General features: G+C 37.5%; 1 protein-coding gene across 1 annotated transcript in view; it reads right to left on the reverse strand.

Moving 5' to 3' along the window:
• The window catches only part of IFT56 (intraflagellar transport 56), a 47,553-nt gene that overhangs the window by 23,591 nt on the left and 1,767 nt on the right, over positions 1-22,195 (reverse strand). The window contains exons 4-9 of the mRNA XM_066319841.1: positions 16,548-16,662; positions 7,790-7,839; positions 6,009-6,154; positions 4,164-4,335; positions 3,715-3,789; positions 2,431-2,533 (exon numbers count right to left, since the gene is read on the reverse strand). Coding sequence (XP_066175938.1) covers positions 2,431-2,533; positions 3,715-3,789; positions 4,164-4,335; positions 6,009-6,154; positions 7,790-7,839; positions 16,548-16,662 — 661 coding nt within the window. The remainder of the gene's footprint in view (positions 1-2,430; positions 2,534-3,714; positions 3,790-4,163; positions 4,336-6,008; positions 6,155-7,789; positions 7,840-16,547; positions 16,663-22,195) is intronic.

Here is a 22,195-nt window from a genome sequence, read left to right on the forward strand (position 1 = left end):
CCTCTGTTTCTGGCAAAATTGTGTTAATACAGCATTACACCAACTACCTACACAAATAAACCTTATCAAACAAAATTTTTTTTCACTAGAACATTCAATCCATGTAGGCACTTAAGGCAATATACACTGTAGCTGCCAGGCTCCCACCCATCACCTCTGCTTTCTTACCTACTCCCTTGACCCCTTTGAACATAGTAAAGGCAGCATTACCTTTACTTTGTGTTTTTGTTTATTTTTTTTTGCTAGCTCAGATCACCACCACCACCAAAAAAATGAGAGTAACACTCATTTTTATCAACACAGTGTAGACCAGCAACACAGAACTATGCTCTTGAGGCTCCAACAGAAGTGACTCATGGGAACAGATTACAGCAGGATACCAACTGACCTCAAACACTGTTAAAGTCACTGCCCTGAAGATTGAAACAATGGAGTGCATGTTTGTGCTTCAGTCATTCCAGTTCAGAGGATATATTAGCACAAGCCTATGTTTATCAGAGACCTTTTTGGTTTTGGAGAGACAGCTGTAGTCATAAGAAGTAAGAATTTCTCACTTTCCTAACCAATGCTGCTACCCTAGCAAGACTTAAAAATGGAAACTTGTCCAAACTAGAAAAGAGGTTTTAGTCTAAATTCCCCTTAACCTTCTTTGTCAGTACACAAATAGTTTTTATATCACAGTGAAGAGCAGAACCTAACTCATGAAAATTACTGCAAGGTTAATAGCATATGAGTAAACAAGAATGATTTTTAACTGATGCATGAGATGCACTTTGTTTCCATATAAATAGAACTTATTTGAAACGTGTTATTATCAACAATATTATTGAGCAAGATAATTGGTAATAGTACTAATATTGCCTATAGTGACACTGGCAACAATAATACTGGAGAGAAAGGTGGCTGAGGACAACAGACATGGATTTGCCAATGCCAAAATGTACTCACTAATTCAAGGTGTATGAATAAGGGGATAATGGTTGACACTGTATACCTTAACTTTAGCAATGTCTCTGACATGGTCTCTCATATAAACATGAAAGATAGGACTGGTTAAGTAAGACTATAAGGGGATGGAAAACTGGCTGGACTACCAAAGGAGAGTGATCAGTCGTACAAAGTCCAACAGGTGGCTCACTACTAATTGAATGCCCGAGGGACTGATACTGCTGAATAACTTATTTTAATTAATGATCCAGATGATAGCATAGAATACTCTGAGCAAGTCTACAACTGATAAAAGATTGTGAAGAAAGCTCCCAGATCTTGAGAAGCAGCTCAGTAGGCTGAAAAAATGGGCTGAAAGAAATCTGATGAAGTTCAGCAGAGGCAAAATGCAAGTCTTGCATCTTGCTTGGTTTGAAACATGCCTGAGCAAGTCGGGTGGGGAGCTGACTGCCTGAAAGGCAATGTTCTGACAGTGCAGCCTTGCAGCAAAAGAGGCCAACTGCACACTGGATCATATTAGCATGAAAGAGAGCCGTCACAGCAAGGGAAGGAATTCTTTATTTGGCACTTGTGAAGTTGCACGAGTACTGTGTCCAGGTTTGGGATCCTACCATCAAGACAGACATTGAAACACTGGAGTGAGCCAAATTGAGGGCTCCCAAGGCTGGAAGCGGGCTGAGGAGAAACTGAGAGAACTGTGTTTGTTTAGCTTTCAGAGGAGAAAGGATCTCAGGGGAGACCTTATCACTGTTTACAATTAACTGATAAGAGGGTACAGAGCAGATGGAAACAGGTTTCAAAGAGTGAGAGAAAGGCAGTGGACTCAAGGTAGAACAGAGGAAGTTCTAACTAGATGCTTGACTGGACAAGGCTTTAAGCAACCTGATCTAATTGGACCTGCCTTGAATCACACAGCCACTGTTGAATAAAAGAACACAATGGGAGAATAGAAATAGTTCTGAAAAGCTCAGATTTAATTCAGAGAAGCTGGCAAACATGGGAGAGATACAAGCAGAAAATCCTTACCAACTGATTCTGGCTACCTACCTGCATTCTTAAGAAATTGTAAAGTAAATTTTAATGACATATCTTGTTCACAGTCACTTTAGTTCATATTTTGTTTGTGCTTTACTCACAGAAATGGTTTTCCTTGCCGTTAGAGGAAATATGCCTACCATTCTTACATATTCCTGCAGAGCAGAGGTCTGCTCACTAAAAACAAATAAACACTACCATCCCCAAAGCCATCTCCTGCAACCCAAGAACCTCCAATACTCTGCTGAAGTAGGCTTTTTTTGAATGCACAGTATTAGAGCCCTTCTCTGCAAGCCATGGGCACTTTCACTTCACTATTTTACAGAGGAACAGACGGTGAAATAAACTGCATTTTACTGCAAAGAAAAAAAACATTGAATAAGTTGAGATAAGATGAATTAATGTCATCCCTCAAGCTATGAAAGAGCCAGAGGAAGGTGTATTTACCTTGCTGGAGATAGTAAATCACAAGATTCAGCCTTGCCTCAGGAACAACATCAACCAGAGGAGGCAAGACTTGCAAAGCCCCTTCTCCTCCTCGGAAAACCACCTGCAAAGAAAAGCAGCATATTGATAATCATGTATCAGAATCTTTTCTACGATAAGTTAAATCAAGGAAATGAATCCTTAAATTCCTACATAAACAGTAGGAGAATGTCAGTGGCTCTGGCATTAGCTTAAATCCTGCTTTAATATAGCTGTAGAATTATACAATTTGACAATCTCTACTCTGAAGAATATAAGTATTTAATCCATTTGTAAAGATTAATTTATTTCAGCTTTTAGCAGCTTAAAAGAGTGATACATTATATCAAATTCAATGTTATTCTTTTAAATAACATAGTCTGAGTGAAGGCAACAAATGCAAAACTATAAACTGCTTATGATGTTTTCATATGAAAAAATTAGGCTAACAACTCCACATTTATTTAGAATGACACAGGATCCTAAATTTATCAAGAACAGTTGATTATACTCCAGTTTCACATGACAGTTCCTCCAATAAGATCTAATGTACTTATTCAATAAAGCACTGGCAAAAATACCAACATACAAAATAAACAACACTTAGAAAAGTCCAGTTTGAAAGCAGTTTTAACTCTTGGGGAAAGAAGTGTCAGCTTGTGATGACTGCTCTTGAAAAATGACAAAGGAAGTAACTGCCCATCATTAAACAGGATCAAGCTACTATTACCAGTTGTTCAGAAAAATAATATCACTGAAGGGAAAATTAACCATTAGTTACTCTTAGTGACTCTTTTACTGCAGAACACAACAGTGTTTTGATTTTACAAGCATCTTTTTTCCTTGAACTCCTTGCTTAGTACTTTTCAGATGAAGGCCATTTTCATGAGCTATCTTTATTCCAGTCAAATTGTTCTGGTACTAAATCGAGTTCAAGGTCATCTTGTTCCTACAATGGAGTGGGCTCCACAAAATATCTTTCAAAGGTTACACAACGTACATTATTTTAATATGGCTTCACAACTAAAAGCAACAGTATTATTATTTTCTTGACACAGTCTCAAACTGTCAGGGAAAAATTCCAGGAAAAAAAGTAAATACTCTTGATGGCACATTCATTATTCTAGTAGAATTCCTGGAATGGGACTTATATGGCAGCAGAGACTCAATTAAGCAATTTTTCAAAATATCCCATTTTTTGAATCATCATGAAAAGCTCTGCAAGTGAGTGCAGTTCATATTAAATCCCAGAAATACATTACTTACCAGATTGTGCTTAATGAGCTCCTTGCCAAACTCAAAAGATGATGAGGCACGGTCTGTCAAGTTCTTGAGCTCTGCCTGGAATTACATACATTCCAACATTTTAACATAAAACCAAAAAAGCACAGAAGCCTAAGTGGAGCTTCAAATGAGCATCAAAGCTGACAAGCAAGACATCTCCATTGGTGTAGGATGACTAGAAGATTTTGCCTTTCCACTTCTATCTAATTATTTTAGCAACTGATCAAAAGGATACTGGGAAAATGGTAAGACCACTGTGCACATATGTGGACAGATGGGTTAATGCCAGGGAAACTGAAAAAGGTGACATTCCTAAAAGGACACAGTATCAAGGTAAACGCCATTATCAAAACTACTGATTAAGACAAAGGAAAAGAAACACGTGTGGAATCTTAAATTAGAATAAAGGTGAGTTGAGGTCCAATAGATACCTCTGCAGCTTTTCCATTGTAAAGTCGGAAATGGTTACAAGCCTTCAGGTTAAGAGCAATGGTGCTGTCAGGAACTTGCTGAAGATAAATGGCTAACACTTCCTGTGATACATCATAGTAGTCCAGTTTGTAATAGCACAGGGCTACATAGACATTCAGAGCCAGGTATTCCCTGTGGGAAAGAGGATTGAAGAGAACCTTTAAATCCCACCAGATAGCTTAACATTTTCCATTACAGTGCACTAAAATCAGTAAATAAAAAGAAAACTCTCACATCTATATATATTTTACAAACGCATCAAAACTGGAGTTTCTGAGAAATGCTTAGGGCTTCTCTAGTTTGTTAGCTAGGACAGATTCACAATATTTTTTTCCACAGCAACTACTACAGCTTTTAAGAATTACCAACAGAACTTTTGGTTTGCCAATCTGGGAAATGGTGGCAACTTCATGCCAAAAAAACTTGCAGGACATGAGCACCTGGCAGAACATGATTTTCTAAGCAATACACTAAAAGACATTTAATATGCATATAAAAGTTTGTACCGAGCACAATTATTTAAAAAAATCCTTGTCATTATGATGCCTTCTGTTTTAACTTTCATATTTTTCAGATTCTGTGCTTGCCTAGGTGTGTAGCTCTGAGCTTTGTATCAAGTGTCAGTAAGTTCTCTTCACAGGGTAGGTAGACAAAAACAATCCCTTTCCAGCTTGAAACCAAGGACAACTGTTACAAGCTTCAGGCCCAAAAGGTATAAACAACAGAGAACTGAAGAGAGCAACAAGGAGAATGGAACTTCATAACCTGAACCTATAATTGGAGAATTAACTCCAATATGCAAATGGACCAAAACTTATAAAAGTGTGAAACCTTGTGACTGGTCATCCATTTGGGGTCCATCTTGAGTGTAGCCCTGGCCAGGCTCTTGTACTGCCCAAGGTGTATACTTTAAGGCCTTTTAATAAATACCTATTTTATTCTTTAACTCTGTCTAGTCTCTGTTCTAGATCAGCCTCTCAAGGCACCAATTACAAGCAGTCAAGCCAGAAGAACTAGACAGAGAAAAGACAAGCATTTGTGAAAACTCTAAGTAAAAGGATAATTGTAATGAAGGTTACTCATTTAGCTTTGAGTGATTGTTTCTGCACAACTTGAAGGTTAAAATCTCTTTCCCAAGCATTATATGATACATGTATTATGATGGATTTCTCTGAAATATCCAAGATGAGATAGTGCCAAAAGATAGCAGTGTTCTGGGACAGTTGTTTCTATTTTATTAAAAATACTTCCAGACACTTAAGAATTCTATTTGCTCCTTGTTAAATTTGCAGAACATGACAGAAAAACCCATCAACAAGTGCCATAGAGGATAAACAGAAAAGGAAAGAATTTCAGACTTTAAGGGATGCAAGGAACTCAACATAAAACCTAAGAATTTAACCCTTCTTAGAAAGGCTAAGAGGTGAAAGAGAAATCAATAATTCAAGCAAGGTCACAAGATTGGCCATCACAGAGGAAAAAATAAAAAGACAAAGAAGTACATAACCATATATCATTTCAGAAGAAATAAATTACAAAATAAAAAAAAAGATATCAGAATGAATTAACCAACAATTTCACAAAAAGAAAACAAGACAGAGCAGACTTCTTTTTAAACGTGGGGTTTTTAATAATACTTTGAATGGGCAAAATTGAGGAGCTGCAACTGGCGCACATTCTGTGATGGGAAAGGGACATAGCAGTTGTGGAAAATGCCTACTTTCAGAAACCAAGCAGCTATTTGGAATTTAAATACTCCCAGTGACATAGATGTTCCAATAGTGTTTAGAGATGTGCACTATTACCGATTATCCAGCAGAATGCGCTTGTAGATATCAATAGCTTCTTGGTAGTGGGACCGCATGTAGTGGATAGATGCCAGGCTAAGCTGATCTTCTGTAACATCTTGCAGGTTCTGGTGAGAGCTCATCAGTTTCTTTTCATCACTGAACTACAAAGAGTGGGACACATTCTCAGAAGTGTTCAGCAAGAAAAGCTTTTTAATTAACCAGGTTAGTTTTGTCCTTGTTGGTAAACAGCATTAAATATCTGGAAAACCAGTTACTTTAAAGTTAATTTTACCAGTGGAGAAAGACAAACATTAAAGAGGCAGATGACTTCAAACTGGATAAATGTTAAAACTAAGCACACATTTTCCTTTAAGGTCTAATTTAGCTATAATTACATGTCATGTTCTTTGATGGATAAGAGGGAAAGAGCTGAATTATTTCACAAACAGAAATACGCAACACAAAATTTCATTGTAATTATTCAAGCCAGCAAAAATTCTGTTTGTAAATCCAAATCTATTGTCTCATGAATAGCAGAAAAACTCAAGACTTGTAAACACACACCCCTTAATTTTTGTAAGTTTTCTTTACAGCACTAACAAGTTCACTTTCACTAGCCTCCAATTTCCAGTTTCTTTAAGTAGATTATTAATTTTTAAAACCACCTCTGAATAGGACATAAAACACACACAGAGAAGGCTAAAAACAAGGAACAGAGTTAAACATATCCATTATATTTGTATTACAGTAGTGAAGTTGAGGCTACTTACCTAATTTGAGTCTGCTCAAATCACTTATTCCACTGCTTCCCTTTGCTGGATTTGCTGATTCAACAGTAATTATGAATTTCTCTTAGACACAAATTCTAATGTTTTACATTTGTTTTTCCACCTATCTGCTAGTTTTCCTCAAATCCTTCTCCTCCCTCTTTGCGCCAAATCACAAAGTTAAAAGGCAAGATAAGTTTCTTAACAGAACTAAAGGCAATAGGCTTCATAGTTTTGGTAAAACCCTTTCTTTTCAGTGACTAACTAGATAAAGAGAAGTTGCATAATTCCTAGTTCATCACAGACATCTGTAAGTGCCAATGCCACTGTCAAAATGCTTTAAGATTTCTCTCTTAGAACTAACAGATATTTAAGTAAAGAGAATCTGACATCAAAGTTAGCATTCAGGATTTATACTTCCTTTTAAGTCAGTGTCTTTAGTAGCAGAATACGTCTCAAATATTCTGTACAGGATGGTACGAAACCTAATTTAAGGGAAGCTAGCTATGTGTGGTAAGTGAAATAAGCACTTAATTGTTGTTGAAATTAAATTAAATTTCATGCTATTAACAATATGATTTCCTGGACATTGAACTACTTAAGAAGATCAGTAATAGCATACACATTTTGATCAAATTGCTACATATAAGAGAGCTGCAAGTTAGGCAGACTTGGTACATTTCAAAAAAAAGTTAAATACTGGCTTCTACATTTTTGATTCTATTAAGGTTTCATGCTCCTCGTGATCAAAAATACCATTACATTCCTATTGTATGACTTACATGAAGGGTATTGGTAATACACTTTATTACATTTCCTTAGAAACATGTTGAGAGCATCTATTCTGAGATCATGTTTTCATACTTGCTTTCTCCTCCACATTTTAATACAGTAGGGTGGTTATGAAAAATGTTTTTTCTTCTGCAACCACAGGAATTTTAATTATCCTGCCAGGTTGCCAGCTTAAATGACACATTACCAGATTGAAAAGAAAACAAACAAAGCAGGAGTGAAGAAAAGACATCATACCTTATGTGCCAGGTGAAAGAGTAAACGGTTCTGGAGACCACTCTTTGGTGCTGAAAGGAAAATTTAGTAAGTGGTATTGTAATGAACTACTCACAGGGTATCTCTTTATATTTTTAACTTTCTCAATAGACATGAATGCACCCCTATTCCTTCATTTACTAGCCCAAATACAGTTCATTTAGAGCCCTTTGCAGGTCATGCCTTGGGGAAGATTCTACCAATTTCAGAGTGGTTTAGAGGTCTTCCTCATCCCTATCTTCATTCCCTGACTTATTTATTTTTAAATCCCCGTTGAAAATAATTTTTCATTGGCCTCTACCTTCCATGAGCCTTAAAACTTCTATGAATCGCATTATCATTTCCCTGCAGCAATTTTTCGATAATTCTCTGGGGAGTTTTTTATGACATTGTAAGCATACCACCTTTTCAAAATAAAAAGCAGCAACAGATAAACTCCTTAAGGCTCCTTCTATGACGTGTCACATTTGAAGTAAGTTTTGATTTATAATTCCAGGAATCTCGACAATTTCTAGTGTATTGAAAAACCCAGTGCTGCTATCATTTTGTTAGCCATGCATGTTACATTATACTTCTAATATTTCTTCCGTCCTTAGGAATGAAAGGCACATGAAAGAATTCTACGGCCCAGAGCACGTAAGATTCAAACTGAGATATGGCAAGAGATTTAAGAGGGAAATCTTACTAGAGCCAGTAGAGTTACTGAAATTTCTTGCTCTGTCAGGATTAGGAATTCCATTGAATTCACTTCATATGACTCAATTTGTAAACTGCAGAGTTTTAAGTCTCTAGAGCCTCTTGCTTCACCAAGAGTGACAATTGTCCTCACTGAACAGAGCTATTAATTTCTTTTGCAGGCAATCTTCCAAAAAGCCTTCCCTTGTTTCCTGTACTTTTCCTAGTCTAATGAGCACTCTCATTCTTGCTCAGACCAACCAGCTGGCAAACCGTGTTCCACAGAATGGGGGTAGATGGAATCTTTACAAAAAGCAGAATTACTTACTGTGTTTATAAGGCCACAAAAGTGCAGAGTTAGCACAGCAATAGTCTGTAACACAAGGCTGTAATTCTTCTGACATCCTAAACCACAAAAGAGAGCTCAAACCACCAATCCCTCTTCCCCACCAGCCCCTGAAGATGGATTTTATTTTTTAAAAGCAATTTAGGGAGATATTTCCAGGTTTCTTACTCTTTCTCCGCATAGTAAGTAAACTTTGTAACACTGTGGACAGTGACAAAACCCAGGCCATTCTGATCAGATTGGCAGTGCAAGGCTGCCCACCTACTTCTATTAAGTACAGCAACTATTTCTTCCCTTTTTCCCTTAGCAAGCTGTGTTATTTAACCTATTCCTAGATAAATGATGACAGTGAATTGTATCTTTAAAGAACTACTAGAATAGAAGTCCAAAATACAAAGGTGGTATGAAAGCACTCTCACAAGACCACAACATTTTGTAAGATACTTCTAACAGAGCATCAAGTTGTTAAGAAGCTAAATAGTCTTCAGTCTAAGATATATATGGGAATTAGGCTATTTATTAAAGAACAGAAAAGTTTTTTGATCTACAATAAATATTGCATAGGAAGCTATAGTAGTGTAACTGACACAATAGTATGGATATTTCATCCACTGAGTTAGAAAGTGAGAGTACCTTAATTTAAATGCACACTCTTCACTCTACATGTTCCCCAGCATTAATTGATAGGTTTTAATATCAAAGTTTAGAAGGGTTCCACATGGACCCTACAGCTGCTTTTGTGAGAAACCTCAACCACAATCATCCTTCACAATTCAAAACTTTGGTCATCAAAGACTCCAAAAACACAAGCAGGACAGATTGTGGCATTTATATTGAAAATAACATATTGAATAATAACAGTACTATGGGTAAAGACACCAATGTTCCTTTTTTGAGTAGGTTTTCCTTTTTTTTTTTTTCTTTTTCCTTTTGAACATGTTTAAGCATTAATTTCACTGTGAAAATTGTGACTTGCAAGCAATACTGTCAAAAATCTAAACCAAGGAATTTTTGTTTCACTAGTCAACCAGTGCGTGCAGACATTGCAAACCTGGCATCTGGTCTGACATCAAATTTTTATTTATTTCTTGGCAAAAGCTGGAGGGTTAGCCCACATTATTTAACACCTAAAAACAGGCAAAAGATGAAATCTGAGTTTTGATGGTGTGCATGGATATATAGAGGGTGGAGAAGTGTGCTGCTTTGTAAGATATTATATGATACTAGCTATCTGATATTCTTTAAAATAAGTTGCTTAAAACCCTATGCAAATATAGCCCTGTCAATATAGTAAGTATAGTAAACATTCAATATCAGCAGTTTCTTCTCTCTTGGTGCCAAATGCATTCTTTGAGAAAGACAGGGAAACATAGGAACAAGGTCAGATTAGTTTTCAGAAAGAATGGGGTCATGAATATGGTATGACAATCACTGGAGCAGGAAGTGATGCAACTGCCTCATCAGAGACAATGAAGTGATTTTCAAGGGACACTTAAGGGACATTAGTTTGTTCTTTTATTATTCTCTGCTGCTACTGAATTTCATTGTCACTGATCTATTAATGCTACTCTTTTCCTGATCTGCTTTTTCAAGACAGTGGCTATATTTTTATTTTTTTTTTTAAATCAGCACTAAGCAATCTTGGGATCATAATGTACATGATGACAATGCTGCACGGCAACAAACTGGAGCCTGCTCCAGGTCTAGTACTGGCCTTGTACTCAAGCACTGAAGTAGCTGGACCGGATATATCTCTTTCCACTTAGGAAACACACTGATAGTCCTTTGTCACAGTTTTTGTCACGATCAGTGCTGTTTTTCCAGGCATTAGCATCATAGCTGTCATCAATCTTAAAAGTGTTCTGTATACTTTTATGTGCTGACACTGACAGGCACCTACTGAAATATTTGTTAAAGTATAATAAGCAACTACAGTAAAAATGAAGATATTGTTGAAGATGTCTTTACTAATTATTAAAACAAAACATCAAACTCACTAGAAATGGCAGCTCAGACTCTTGGTGGGTTCCATATTGCTGTCTCAGGCAGTGAAAGGATGATGAAATAGTGTCATGGACAATCTGGCATTTGTGTCCTCTCATAAGAGTGCAAGGCACTGCTGGTCATGCATCCAGCATTAACAAATCCCATCTAGCACATAATGCATATTCTGTAGCAGCCCTTCACACATCAACAGGCTTAGAACACATGTTAAACACACATAACAGAAGCTGATAGGAGTGGAGCAGGCCTTAGAAGGTCCATCCTACAGCAGAAAATATGACCAGAGGAAACGTTGCTCTCCTAGTCCCTGAGAAACAACACTCTGCTCATCTGAACACAGTAGCTAAATGAAGCCTCAAAAACAAACTTTCACTGGTGGAGGGGAAAATGAAAGGGAATGGGAAAAATGTTCAAAAAGAACCATGGTCCAGCAGTGAAATTTACACTTACACCCATTTGAACAGCTCAAATGTTCAGAATTCTCTTGAATGAAATTTACAGAGGATATTCGCTGAAATTTTCCCATTCCCACAAAACTTAAATGGCAGTTCAGCTATGTTCAGTTACTTGCAATACACACACATTTAATTTCAGTCATACTATGCACAGTAAATTAAAGATAAGCAAATCAATTACCCCTGGGGTGTAGGTTCCACTATACTTAAAAAAAAATCAGAATAAAAGAAGAATATAAGGTTAGTAGCTTTTAGAGTTTAAACGTGATATTTTCACTTGTGCACTTTGAAAGTCCCATATATGAAACAGCTGGTTCAAAACATCAGTGAAAATGCACCAAAAAATAGCTACTGTTCTCAAGGCAGTTAAAATCATGTAGGTGAATATGCAATCCTAAGAAAAGGAAAACCCAGTAACTGTTCTATGTCTGCTTGTAACTGAACATTTTCACTGGTGACAACTATTTCACACCTGAAAAACATTATTTCACAAATAAGCGAAACTGGTTTGGAAAATGTCATTGTTCTTACTAACCCATCTCTGTTCTGCTTTTGTACAATATTGCTCCTTTCAATACAGGCTGCAAAATGAGTTCTCTGTTCAGTTAAACCACATTCAGATCTGACATATGCAGAGATATGCAGAAGCAAAGTAATTACAAAACTTTTCCCGTCAAAAATTGGAAGTGATGAAAAAAATCCTCAACTTCAGTGAATGGTTGAGCAATACAACCCTGTCTATGCATGAATCAAAAATTTAATTCTAAGATTCCATTTATCCTAAAAGGACTATTTTTCATAACAGACTTTGCTGCAGTCCCACTTTTGTGCACATTTTGTGGTTTAAAAGAACAATTTAATACTGTTTTAGTTCTTAGTTTCTTTCTTAATGCAAGCCAACAGCTTCTGAAAGCACTATGTGGGATTCTAAAAGCTTGAATCTGTTGCCAGGATCACACTCCAAGTGTGCCAGGCTGAGTTTTTGTTTGTTGGCCTTTGCAGGGCATAGGAACTGTGAATGCAACATAAGAGTATTAGTTTTTATAATGAAAAAAAAAATATTTGCTATTATTATATATTATTCCAAGATCAGTAGTTTAAGTCTCATTCTCTCAAGACAAGATTGGCTACCCACAGCACAGAAAACATATGTTCAGCAATGTATGAGAACACAGATGCAAAAGGAGTCAACAGAACATCACCTGGCAGCTTCACTATGGGATGATTACAAAATAACAGTAACTGACTTGGAAGTAACTCTACCTTCACCTCAGAACCAGGAACATTAGTAACTGCAATGTGAGCAGACAACAGGGGGAAAGGAGATGCCAGAAATATCTGAAAGGAATTTGGAAGAAAGCCTAGAGGAGGTAAAATACAACTATTAATACAACCTTCAAGGAGGGATTTTTTTTATTACCTTTTTGCTCTACTTCTTAGGTTATATTTGCAATTATTCTTTTTTATATGACTTTTGATATTTAGACTTATTCTTTTCAGGGAGAATCACAGAATGGCTTAGATTGGAAAGGATCTTAAACATATCTAATTCCAACCTGCCTGCCACAGCCATGAACACCTTCCACTAGACCAGGTTTCTCAAGACCATGTTGAGCCTGGCTTCAAACACTTCCAGGGACGGAACTTCTCTGGGCAACCCCTCACTACCCTCACAGTAACAAATTTCTTCCTTGTATCTAATCTAAATGTACTCTATTTCAGTTAAAAGCCATTCCTTCTTGTCCTATCACTACATGCTTGTGTTAATGATCCCTGTTCAGCTCTCTTGTAAGCATTTTCTAGGTGCTGGAAAGCCTCACTGAGGCCTCCGTGAAGCCTTCTGTTCTCCAAGCTGAAAAATACAATTCTCTTTGCCTTTCCTTACAGGAAAGGCCTTTAATCATTTTGGTGGCCTCCTCTGGACTTGCTCCAGCAGGTCCATGTCTTTCCTATGCTGGAGACCCCAGAGCTGGATGCAGCACTGCAGGTGGGGTCTCAGCAGAGCAGAGCAGAGGGGCTGAATCCCCTCCCTCACCCTGCCACCCACACTGCTTTGGATGCAGCCCAGGATACAATTGGCTTTCTGGGCTGTGAGTGCACATTCCTGGGTCAGGTACAGCCTCTTGTCCACTTACACTCCCAAGTCCTTCTTGGCAGGACGGCTCTTGACTGTGCATCCCCAGCTGGTCGATACCAGGGCTTGCCCCAACCCAGGTGCAGCACCTTGCACTTGGCCTTGTTGAACTTCTCGAGGTTCTCACAGATACACCTCTCAAGCCTGTCCAGATCCCTATGGAAGGCATCCCATCCTTCAAGTGTGAGAACCCCACTACTCAGCTTGGTGTTAGCTGCAAACCTACTGAGGGTGCACTTGATCCTTTTGTCTGTGTTGTTAGCGAAGATATTAGATAACATTGGTCCTAACAGGGACTCCTGAGGGACACCACTGGTCACTGATGTCCACTGGGACTCTGAGCCATTGATCGCTACCCTCTGGATCTGACTGTCCGACCAATTCCTAATTCACCTAACAGTCTATCCATCAAATCCATCCCTGTACAATTTAGAGAGAAGAATGTTGTGGACAAACGTGTCAAAAGCTTTACAGAAGTCCAGACAGATGACATCCATAGCCCTTCCCTTGCACACTGATGGAGTCACTCCATCATAGAAAGCCCCTAGGTTGGTCAGGCAAGTCCTCCCCTTGGTGAAGTCATGCTGGCTGTTCTTAATGACCTCCCCATCCCCTCTATTCCATTAAGTTTGAATTAAGTAACAACAACCTAAGAGATCAATTCACATCTGTTATAAAATAAAGATAAAACCATGCTCCACAAGAGATTGTGGGCTGTGTACCTGTAGGAATACATTAATTACCTCATGGCTTCTAATGATAGTTTCCTAAATTTTCCTAAATTTTAAGTATCCTGCAAATTTTTCTTTGTTAATGGCTAACAATAATTTCCTTAAGCAACAGCAACTTATGGCAAGAAAGAACTTGATTTGATTTCAAGATATTTACATGTTTGTGTGGAAAACCTATTCCAGAAAGCTAGCTGATTTATGCTCCCTTTCACACACAGATTCTGTCACTGTAGAAATTTAGAATTATAGCTGAAACTAAATTAGTTCTCCTTAATTTGTTTTATCAGTATGCTACTTTTAGGGGTTTAGAGTAACTGCAGCAATAAACAGCATGCACTGTCCAAGAATTCAGGCAAAATAATCTCAAAATAGCAATGGTAAGCAGCCCAATATTAACACTATCATTTTTTCAAGTGGTATTAAGGGCACATTGGATAAACGGTGTTCTTCTAAAGACTATACCTATTAAAAGGAAGAATTTTGCTTCTTCAAGATCTTTGCAAAACCATGAAAGAGAGCAGAAGATGATATGGCCCTTGGCTGTCAATATTATATTGGAAACAGCCACCACTGATGCAATCCTAAGTTGTTAAAAAAAAACTAAAAGAGGATCTGACTTAAGCAAAAATAAAAGAGTTTAAACTCAATATAAAGAAAATTGAAAGGGGAATGTACCACACTTGGAAGCTTTCAGTGGAGAAAGAACAAGTGTTACAAATCCTCACCTGTGACTGCTTTCCCATCAAGCTTAAGTAGCTAGAAATCACCAGGATTACAGTACTCATAAGAAAGGTTTAGCACCTCGTGATAAAAACTGGCATGCTGTCCTTAAACAATTACGTAAAATCAAGAACTGATCAGGAACTGAACTAATGCGTCCACTCAGTTATTTTCTGTTCCCTCTCTCAGCTGCTCTCCCTCCCACTCTGGCTTTCTTAATATTCCAACCCTTGCCTCTAGCACCCAAGTAAGACTAACTGCACCCCACTCTGCCACTCGCCATACTACTATTAACTAATCTGAAGGGGCATGATGAACATTAACCTTCCCTCACCTCCAGCTCATAGTTAATAAATGTGCATGCCCAGCTATGTAGATGTCATCTCTAGAATGGATTACTGTAACTCACAAGATGTAAAGCTGATGACAATGGCTCCAACCGGTACAGGATGCAGCTGCTGGCTTCCTCCATGCTTTAGGTCACAGTGGCACCTGAAAGCTCTAGTGCCCATTGATTTTTAGATTCACTTAAATTCCTAGGTTGCAATCTCCAAAGCTCAAATTTGTGGTAAAGATTAAATTATTTGAGAATATGAGAAATTTACGCACCTTTTGAACAATACAAATCACAAAGCTCTGTATGAGATTTTTTTACAATTGAAAAAAAAAAAAAAAAAACCCCAATATTTCCAGTTGTGGGATTCAAGCTCAGCATGATTTTTGTGAGGATTTTAAAGGGATATGCGAACTTAATTATTTTTTAAAAATGCTACATAGCTGTCCTTTTGGAAGGCACTCCTTCACATCAGAAGAAAGTACACAATTATTTTCTTCCTATCATGTTTGCAGCCCATGACAAGAAGACTAATGAAAGAAAGGAGAAAACTCATCCTTCAATAAGACTTTTATCCTAAGAAGTCAAGAGTCAGAAGTTAAGTGAGATATCACTGCTATTTATTCTACTTAAAAAGCACTGAGATATCAAGGTTATAGAAAACAATATAAATCACTAAGACACATAAAAAGTGATGGGCAACAAAATTAAACTACAGAAACATTTTTAGGCAGTAAAAATTGCCCTGGAATCTAATTTCCATTCCTCCTCTTTAAATGATCCCATACATGTTCAGGTTAAAGTAGAACTGTAATAATATGACTATTGAGCTCCAGGCCTTGAAGGACAAGATACTTAACATCTGACTTATAAGGCAACAAGACCACCCACTTAGTCACTCAAACTATGTAAACAGAGGTCATGTTTTCACCAGGGAGAATACTGAATTCTCTTAGATGCTTATTTTTTTATCATTCCACTGGCCTAATTTGCTTCATCTGTGCTGGCTCAGGGACACAGAATCAGTCAAAAGAAAAGTAACCTTTTGTTGCCAGTTGCCATAGTTTGCTGGGGTTTGTATTTAGAAATTAACAAGGGAAATTATTTTCCAGATGCTTCTCTTAGTTCCAGCTGGTCCACATGCCCAAGGTATTTTTAGGAAGGAAACTGCATCATAATTCTCCTGTTAAATGAAAGTTTAAATTAACTAACCCCTAAACAAAAGCCCAAACCCAAAAGACTTTGCTCAAAAGTATCCTTTATTGCATACTTTGTCTGGAAATTACTTTATGTGTTCAAATCAATAAGCAGTATAACTTCCAACAGAGCCATATAACTTACCTTTCAAAGCTGCTTGTTCTGCTTGTGTGTACATACCCAGAAGGAAGTATGTACAGGCAAGGTTCACCCAAACATCTGGATTGCAAGTTGGTTCCTTGGTTAGAGCCTCATATTCCTGTAACAGAACAGAGGGTTGATGTTTTAAAAAAGTGTAATAGCACATACTTGTATTAAATATCATTCTTATTTACACAATTTTACAATGTATCATTAAATTACTGAGATCAAACAATTTCTTCTGAAGTTCACCGCAGTCCTTACAATAAAACTATTATGTTTTAAGCTACGTCCCTGCCTCTTTGTTTACAGCAATATAGCAGACCACAGGGACAAGCAGCGCCATAAATCACCACATATAAGCACGATTTCTGTCAATAATGAAGCTACAGAGATATAAAACATATTTATATTGTAAATATATTATTATAAAACTATTATTTAGATATATAAGCCCCAATATATGTAAGTTAGAAAGGCATCAATATAACCAACTTCTGTTGCTTTTCTAAGCTCTCCTCCAGTCAGGTCCTGGGAGCCATAAACACCAGGGAAATATCTCTGTGAGTACTTACTGGAGCAAGTGTTCAATGTGTTTTTGTAAACCTGTATATTAAGCCCATGGAAGTGTGTGTTAAGTTTGAGGTTATGCAATATAATAACCTCAAGTGCAGGAAGAAAATTTTTTGTACTACTAATAACTAAAATAAGTATTTTTAAATCGTGTTTGATTTTATCACAGCATTTTTTAGTTCCTATTTTTGTGTCTGTTTTATAATTACATATACATGTACATATACATGTACAGTGGTACATGTATATAATATATAAATTTATAGATGTGTGTATATACATTGGGGATGTGTACTCAAAAAATTTTTGCTAATACAGCTACAAAAAGCAAAATTGTTTGGAGACCGCTGTATTAAAACGCAAGCCTATAAATAAATCGGTATTGGGCAAATTCAAGATTTTCTTATAGATGAAGATTAGTAATTTGTACTAAATATTAATAACCTGTTCCTAACTTTACCATTTTCCATTTTAAGATTTACAGCCAACAGCTATAGAAAGGCGCTAGATAGCACATTTTGATATCTCTTACACATCCACATTCATTACATATCCTTTAATTCTACCACACAAACTGCTTCATTTCTTGTTATTTGTGAAACAACAAAAACTTAACAGATCAGTCTTTCAATCTGCTCCTTTCAAACAAAAATCTTTGCAGCCACTAAACAATTATATTCCCGAAGATAAACATCTTTTCTCAGAGTAAGAACAGGTACTAAAAACAGAGGCATGGAGATCTCTAATTGCCATTTTTTCCTATGTCACAGTTCTGATAAATTCCTAGCAAGAACCACCCCGATGGAAGTGCCTGCTGCTGGTGCTCCTGCTCTTTATCCAGCCATGGAGACAGGCAGCAAAAGGCAAAGCAGGCAGAGTCATGCAAGGTTCTCACAAGACCTGCTGAAGGAATGTCATCATGTACTCCAGATCACTGAAAGCTGCTCATCCCTCCCAGCAAAACAAGCCCTTGCTGACTCTGTACTTGTTCTCCAAACATATGGATTGGAAGTCCCCTCTCCCTAGGAAGAGTTCAGCAGCTCAAGTCTCTGTGGGTGGGACACTTCTTACCTCTGGGAAAACGGACAGATATATATACAGAATGAAATAAAATAAGCCTTGCCCAAGGGACAGCAAATCCCAAGAATACAAACACGCTGACAACAATCAAGTTTAGAGTCTGCAAGCATAAAGAATTTTTTTTTGTTGTGGCCAAATAAAAGTAAACTGCATTCCCAAACAGAGAAGCTACTGGTAAGGAGCACCTTTAAAAGCCAGCTCAGTCTTGCTAGTATTTCAGGGACTAGATGTCCAACAATATTTACAATAAATAAATATAAATACCATAAATATCATCATAATAATTATTAATGTCTTTGGAAAGAAAACGTTTACATAGAGGCCAACCTTTCCTACTGAAGCCAGTTTAATCTTGACATAGGCCTGTCATGGAGCTCTGAGAGATAGGCCACTGCTGTTTATTGCGAACATCTGGAATCTCTCAAAATTCGTTCAGATTAAATGCACCCAAAGGTCTCTTTCAACTAGGGCTTCAGGCAGATTAATTAGAAAAGACAAAGTACATAAACACAAGTCATGTTCTGGCTTGGCCATTCAAAGCAAGCAATATATGGAGAGTGTTCTAGCAGTATCAATGTGAATTTATGGAAACTGTAAATAAAAATTAGGACTATGAGTGCTCCTTGCCCTGTAGTTCTGAGCCACATGCCCAGACTATGGGCTATTGCCCCTTTCCTCACTGAAAGCCATTCAACATCAGTCTTTCAAAAACTACTTCAAAAGACTACTTCACCCCTCCTTTCCAAACAAAGCAACAAACCCAAACAAACTAAATGCTCTCCAACCTGTCTTAAGAGTCAACCTGTGGCATTCTTTTGCCATCCAGCAGCATTAACAACTCCTTGTTATTTTACTCTCCTTCTCCTCATGTCTCGATCACTAGACACATGCAGTTTTCCTCAAAAGCAGGCTGCCAGGTTGATTGCCTACAACTATGGACGTGTAGTGACAATGCAGAGGGCCAGCTCAGTGGCCCTTATTACTTGTCTGGATTCTCCAAGCCCATGAACACAGATGCTGGAGAGCCAATAAAGAAGCCAACTAACATGGCTGCTCCACAGCTGCTCAAGTGAGATATTTATTGTAACCTGGCTACATTCAGGACAGAGAGACCTAGAGAACTGCCAGAGCGAAAAAAATTACTTTTTACTTTCTATCTTCAGCTATCAGGAGCTGGAGTGTACCTGTATTCTCACACTTCCCACAGAGTTACTCAAGCATGATCAGATACTGCTCATGGATGAACAATTACCCTAGTACAGCCCTGTTCCTTCCATCATTTACTATTTGACTAACATTACCCTGAGCCAAGCTGGCAGGAGATCCTGTTAAGTCAAGTGATGGAATGGCTCCTACTTCTCTGCCAGGAGGGAGGTGGCAGATTGGAGAGACTGTAGTTGGCTGTATGTAAGGTGGTAGGATTTTGACAGAAACAATGCATTGAAGGCTCTGGCCCAGGGACCATTCTTTGCTCTCTTGTGGGCAGCTGATGGACCAAAATGGCATGACCATGTCCAGCAGCTGCACCATGCCAGCATCCTGTGTGCCTAGAAGCAGAGGGTGCAGACTGCAAGTGTGAAACTTGTTCTTGAATCCAACAAAGAAGTGCACCTGCCTATGCCAATTTGTCTTGTAATTATTTTAAAATATACATATATATATATAATATATATATATATATATTAAAAATAATAATAAGCCCTCACTTTCTTAAGGCCTCAACTGATTCAATTTATAAGACCAGGCAGCTCAGACAGAATAATTGGCCTGATGCTCTAGTTCTGGTACTTGGGTGACACTGGGAAATTTTTCAGAAGATTTAAGATTAGAGTTATGAACAAGTGGCAGCTGCTGCAGAAAGACAAATGGGGTTCTCCCCATTATGGATACCATAGGTGGAAGATTCCAGAAAACTAATTAGAGGTCACCATATACTAGGAAAGCTCTGATTGCCATATGATGCCAGAAAGACATGAGGTACTCAGTAAAAATAAGTTTGTCCATGAAGGAAGCTAGTCAATCCCCAAGCTAAAACTGCACCATGAAGAATCAACCCCATTGCAATACCATTTGTAAACTAGGGTACAGCAGTAGGGATGATCCCACCAGACCAGTGTCAGTGGCACAACCTTTAAGAAAAGGATAGTGTGACCCTAGTGAGGCTGAAGTTAGTACTCTACCTAGAGGATATCTAACTGTTGTTGGTGTGCCTATGATATGAGAATGTGAATTCTCTCACATGAATTTGACAGAGATTTTGCTCTCATTCTCTCTGAAGATATTTCTGGAGCTGGACATCTGTGCTGTGTGTTTTTCCCTTCTTCTTTGTTTCTCCTGGTGGTGCATGATGGCCACCTCACTGCAATTCCCAAGCTCCTCCAAAAGTTGCTATGCAAACTACGAAATACTATGCATACTATGAAAGTATCAATTTTAATAAAAACATTGAACAGTGGGGTTTCTGAAGACCTCATGAGGTACATGGAATACAAACCATGAACTGTGAATAAAGTGACACAGACTATGTGTTGTCACTTGCAGGAACACATAGGAGCGTGAGTCATTTAGATTGTGTGCAATGTCATTCTAGAGAATTCTGCAGAATCTTTGACCCATAGCATTTTATTTACAGTGCTTTTGGCACTCCCCAAAGAGTGCTCCAAGATCTCAAGGGTATAGATTATCAAGGGATTTGTCCTTGAGAATACAGCAACAACACCTCTGTAACATAGCAGATCACATCTTACACTTTAACATGGAAGTTGATAACTGAAAGGCAGTTCAGTCTCCACAGTGCAATGAGACCTACAGCCTTAGAAACTGAAACGAGAATGTTCTGTCCCCAAAGAAACTAGGCTGAGATGCACAGGCTCATTTCCCATATGTCACTGCGGAATGACAAAGCTATCAGGACTTACCACTGTGCAAAAAACCCAGTATTACTTCTGGAAAGACAAGCCCTGTGGTCTCTCACTTAAAGCATACACAAACAATCAAACTACAAATCGCTCGTACAAACCTTTTATCGTCCCTTCTTGGGTAGAGAAACGGGAAAAAGACGACTGTAATTGCAGTTTTTAAAAGCCTGGATCAAGAGCATCACCTAGTGGTGACTCAAACACCACGTGCAAAAACTGATTAGGAAAATTAAAAAAAAAAAAAAAACCAAAAAAAGTTGCCTTTTCGTTGAAGAAAATAAGTAAAATCTACTCTGGCTATGGAAGCATCTACCAGGTATTTCAAAAAGCAGAATTTATTTCAAATTTATTTTCAAATTATTTATTTCAAAGAAATTGCAAGTTATTTTTCATTTGTATATGAACATTTTTCCTTTTTTTAAACTTTCACTCCCTATTAACACCTAATGCCTAGATGTAAATTAAGTACAGCAACTGTGTGTTTTATTCATAATATTTAAATTCCACAAGTCTAAACATGAATATTAATTTACTGTGCTGTCCTGTACTACTATTCTACATTCTACACTGTGCATACTGTCAGTTTGATTCACTGAGCATTTCTAATATCTCCAAGAGATGTTTTTGTCTTCAGTTTTTTAAAGGGCAGAGTGCCTTGTGCCTTTTTTACTTAGAAGCTTTAGAGTTTTCACCTCATGTATGCATCTTGAGAATGTGACCATTTAAGAGAGAAAACATAATCATTTTTCTATAATCTACTTCTTTTCTTTTTTAGCATCTTTTGTTAATACTTTAAATTAACATCTGTTTTTAATATTGATTCTGGGGAAAGCAAGTTCTAAGACTGCAAAACCAGCTATACTTCAGTTACACTTCACAGCGAAGAGACACAACAGAACTCTAAGAGCCAAACATTAAAATGTACCTATTTGAACAATAAACATATATTTTAGTGACCTAAAATTTTTAGAAAAAAAGACTGCCCCATTTAATTAAATTATCTAATACAAGAAAGAGTAAAGAAGAGCAATAAAATACACGAAATGGTCAGGGGCATCAACCTCTAAAGAAAGAATTTTT

The sequence above is a fragment of the Sylvia atricapilla genome, chromosome 5 (genome assembly GCF_009819655.1).
Source record: "Sylvia atricapilla isolate bSylAtr1 chromosome 5, bSylAtr1.pri, whole genome shotgun sequence".
In the NCBI taxonomy this organism is placed as follows: domain Eukaryota; kingdom Metazoa; phylum Chordata; class Aves; order Passeriformes; family Sylviidae; genus Sylvia; species Sylvia atricapilla.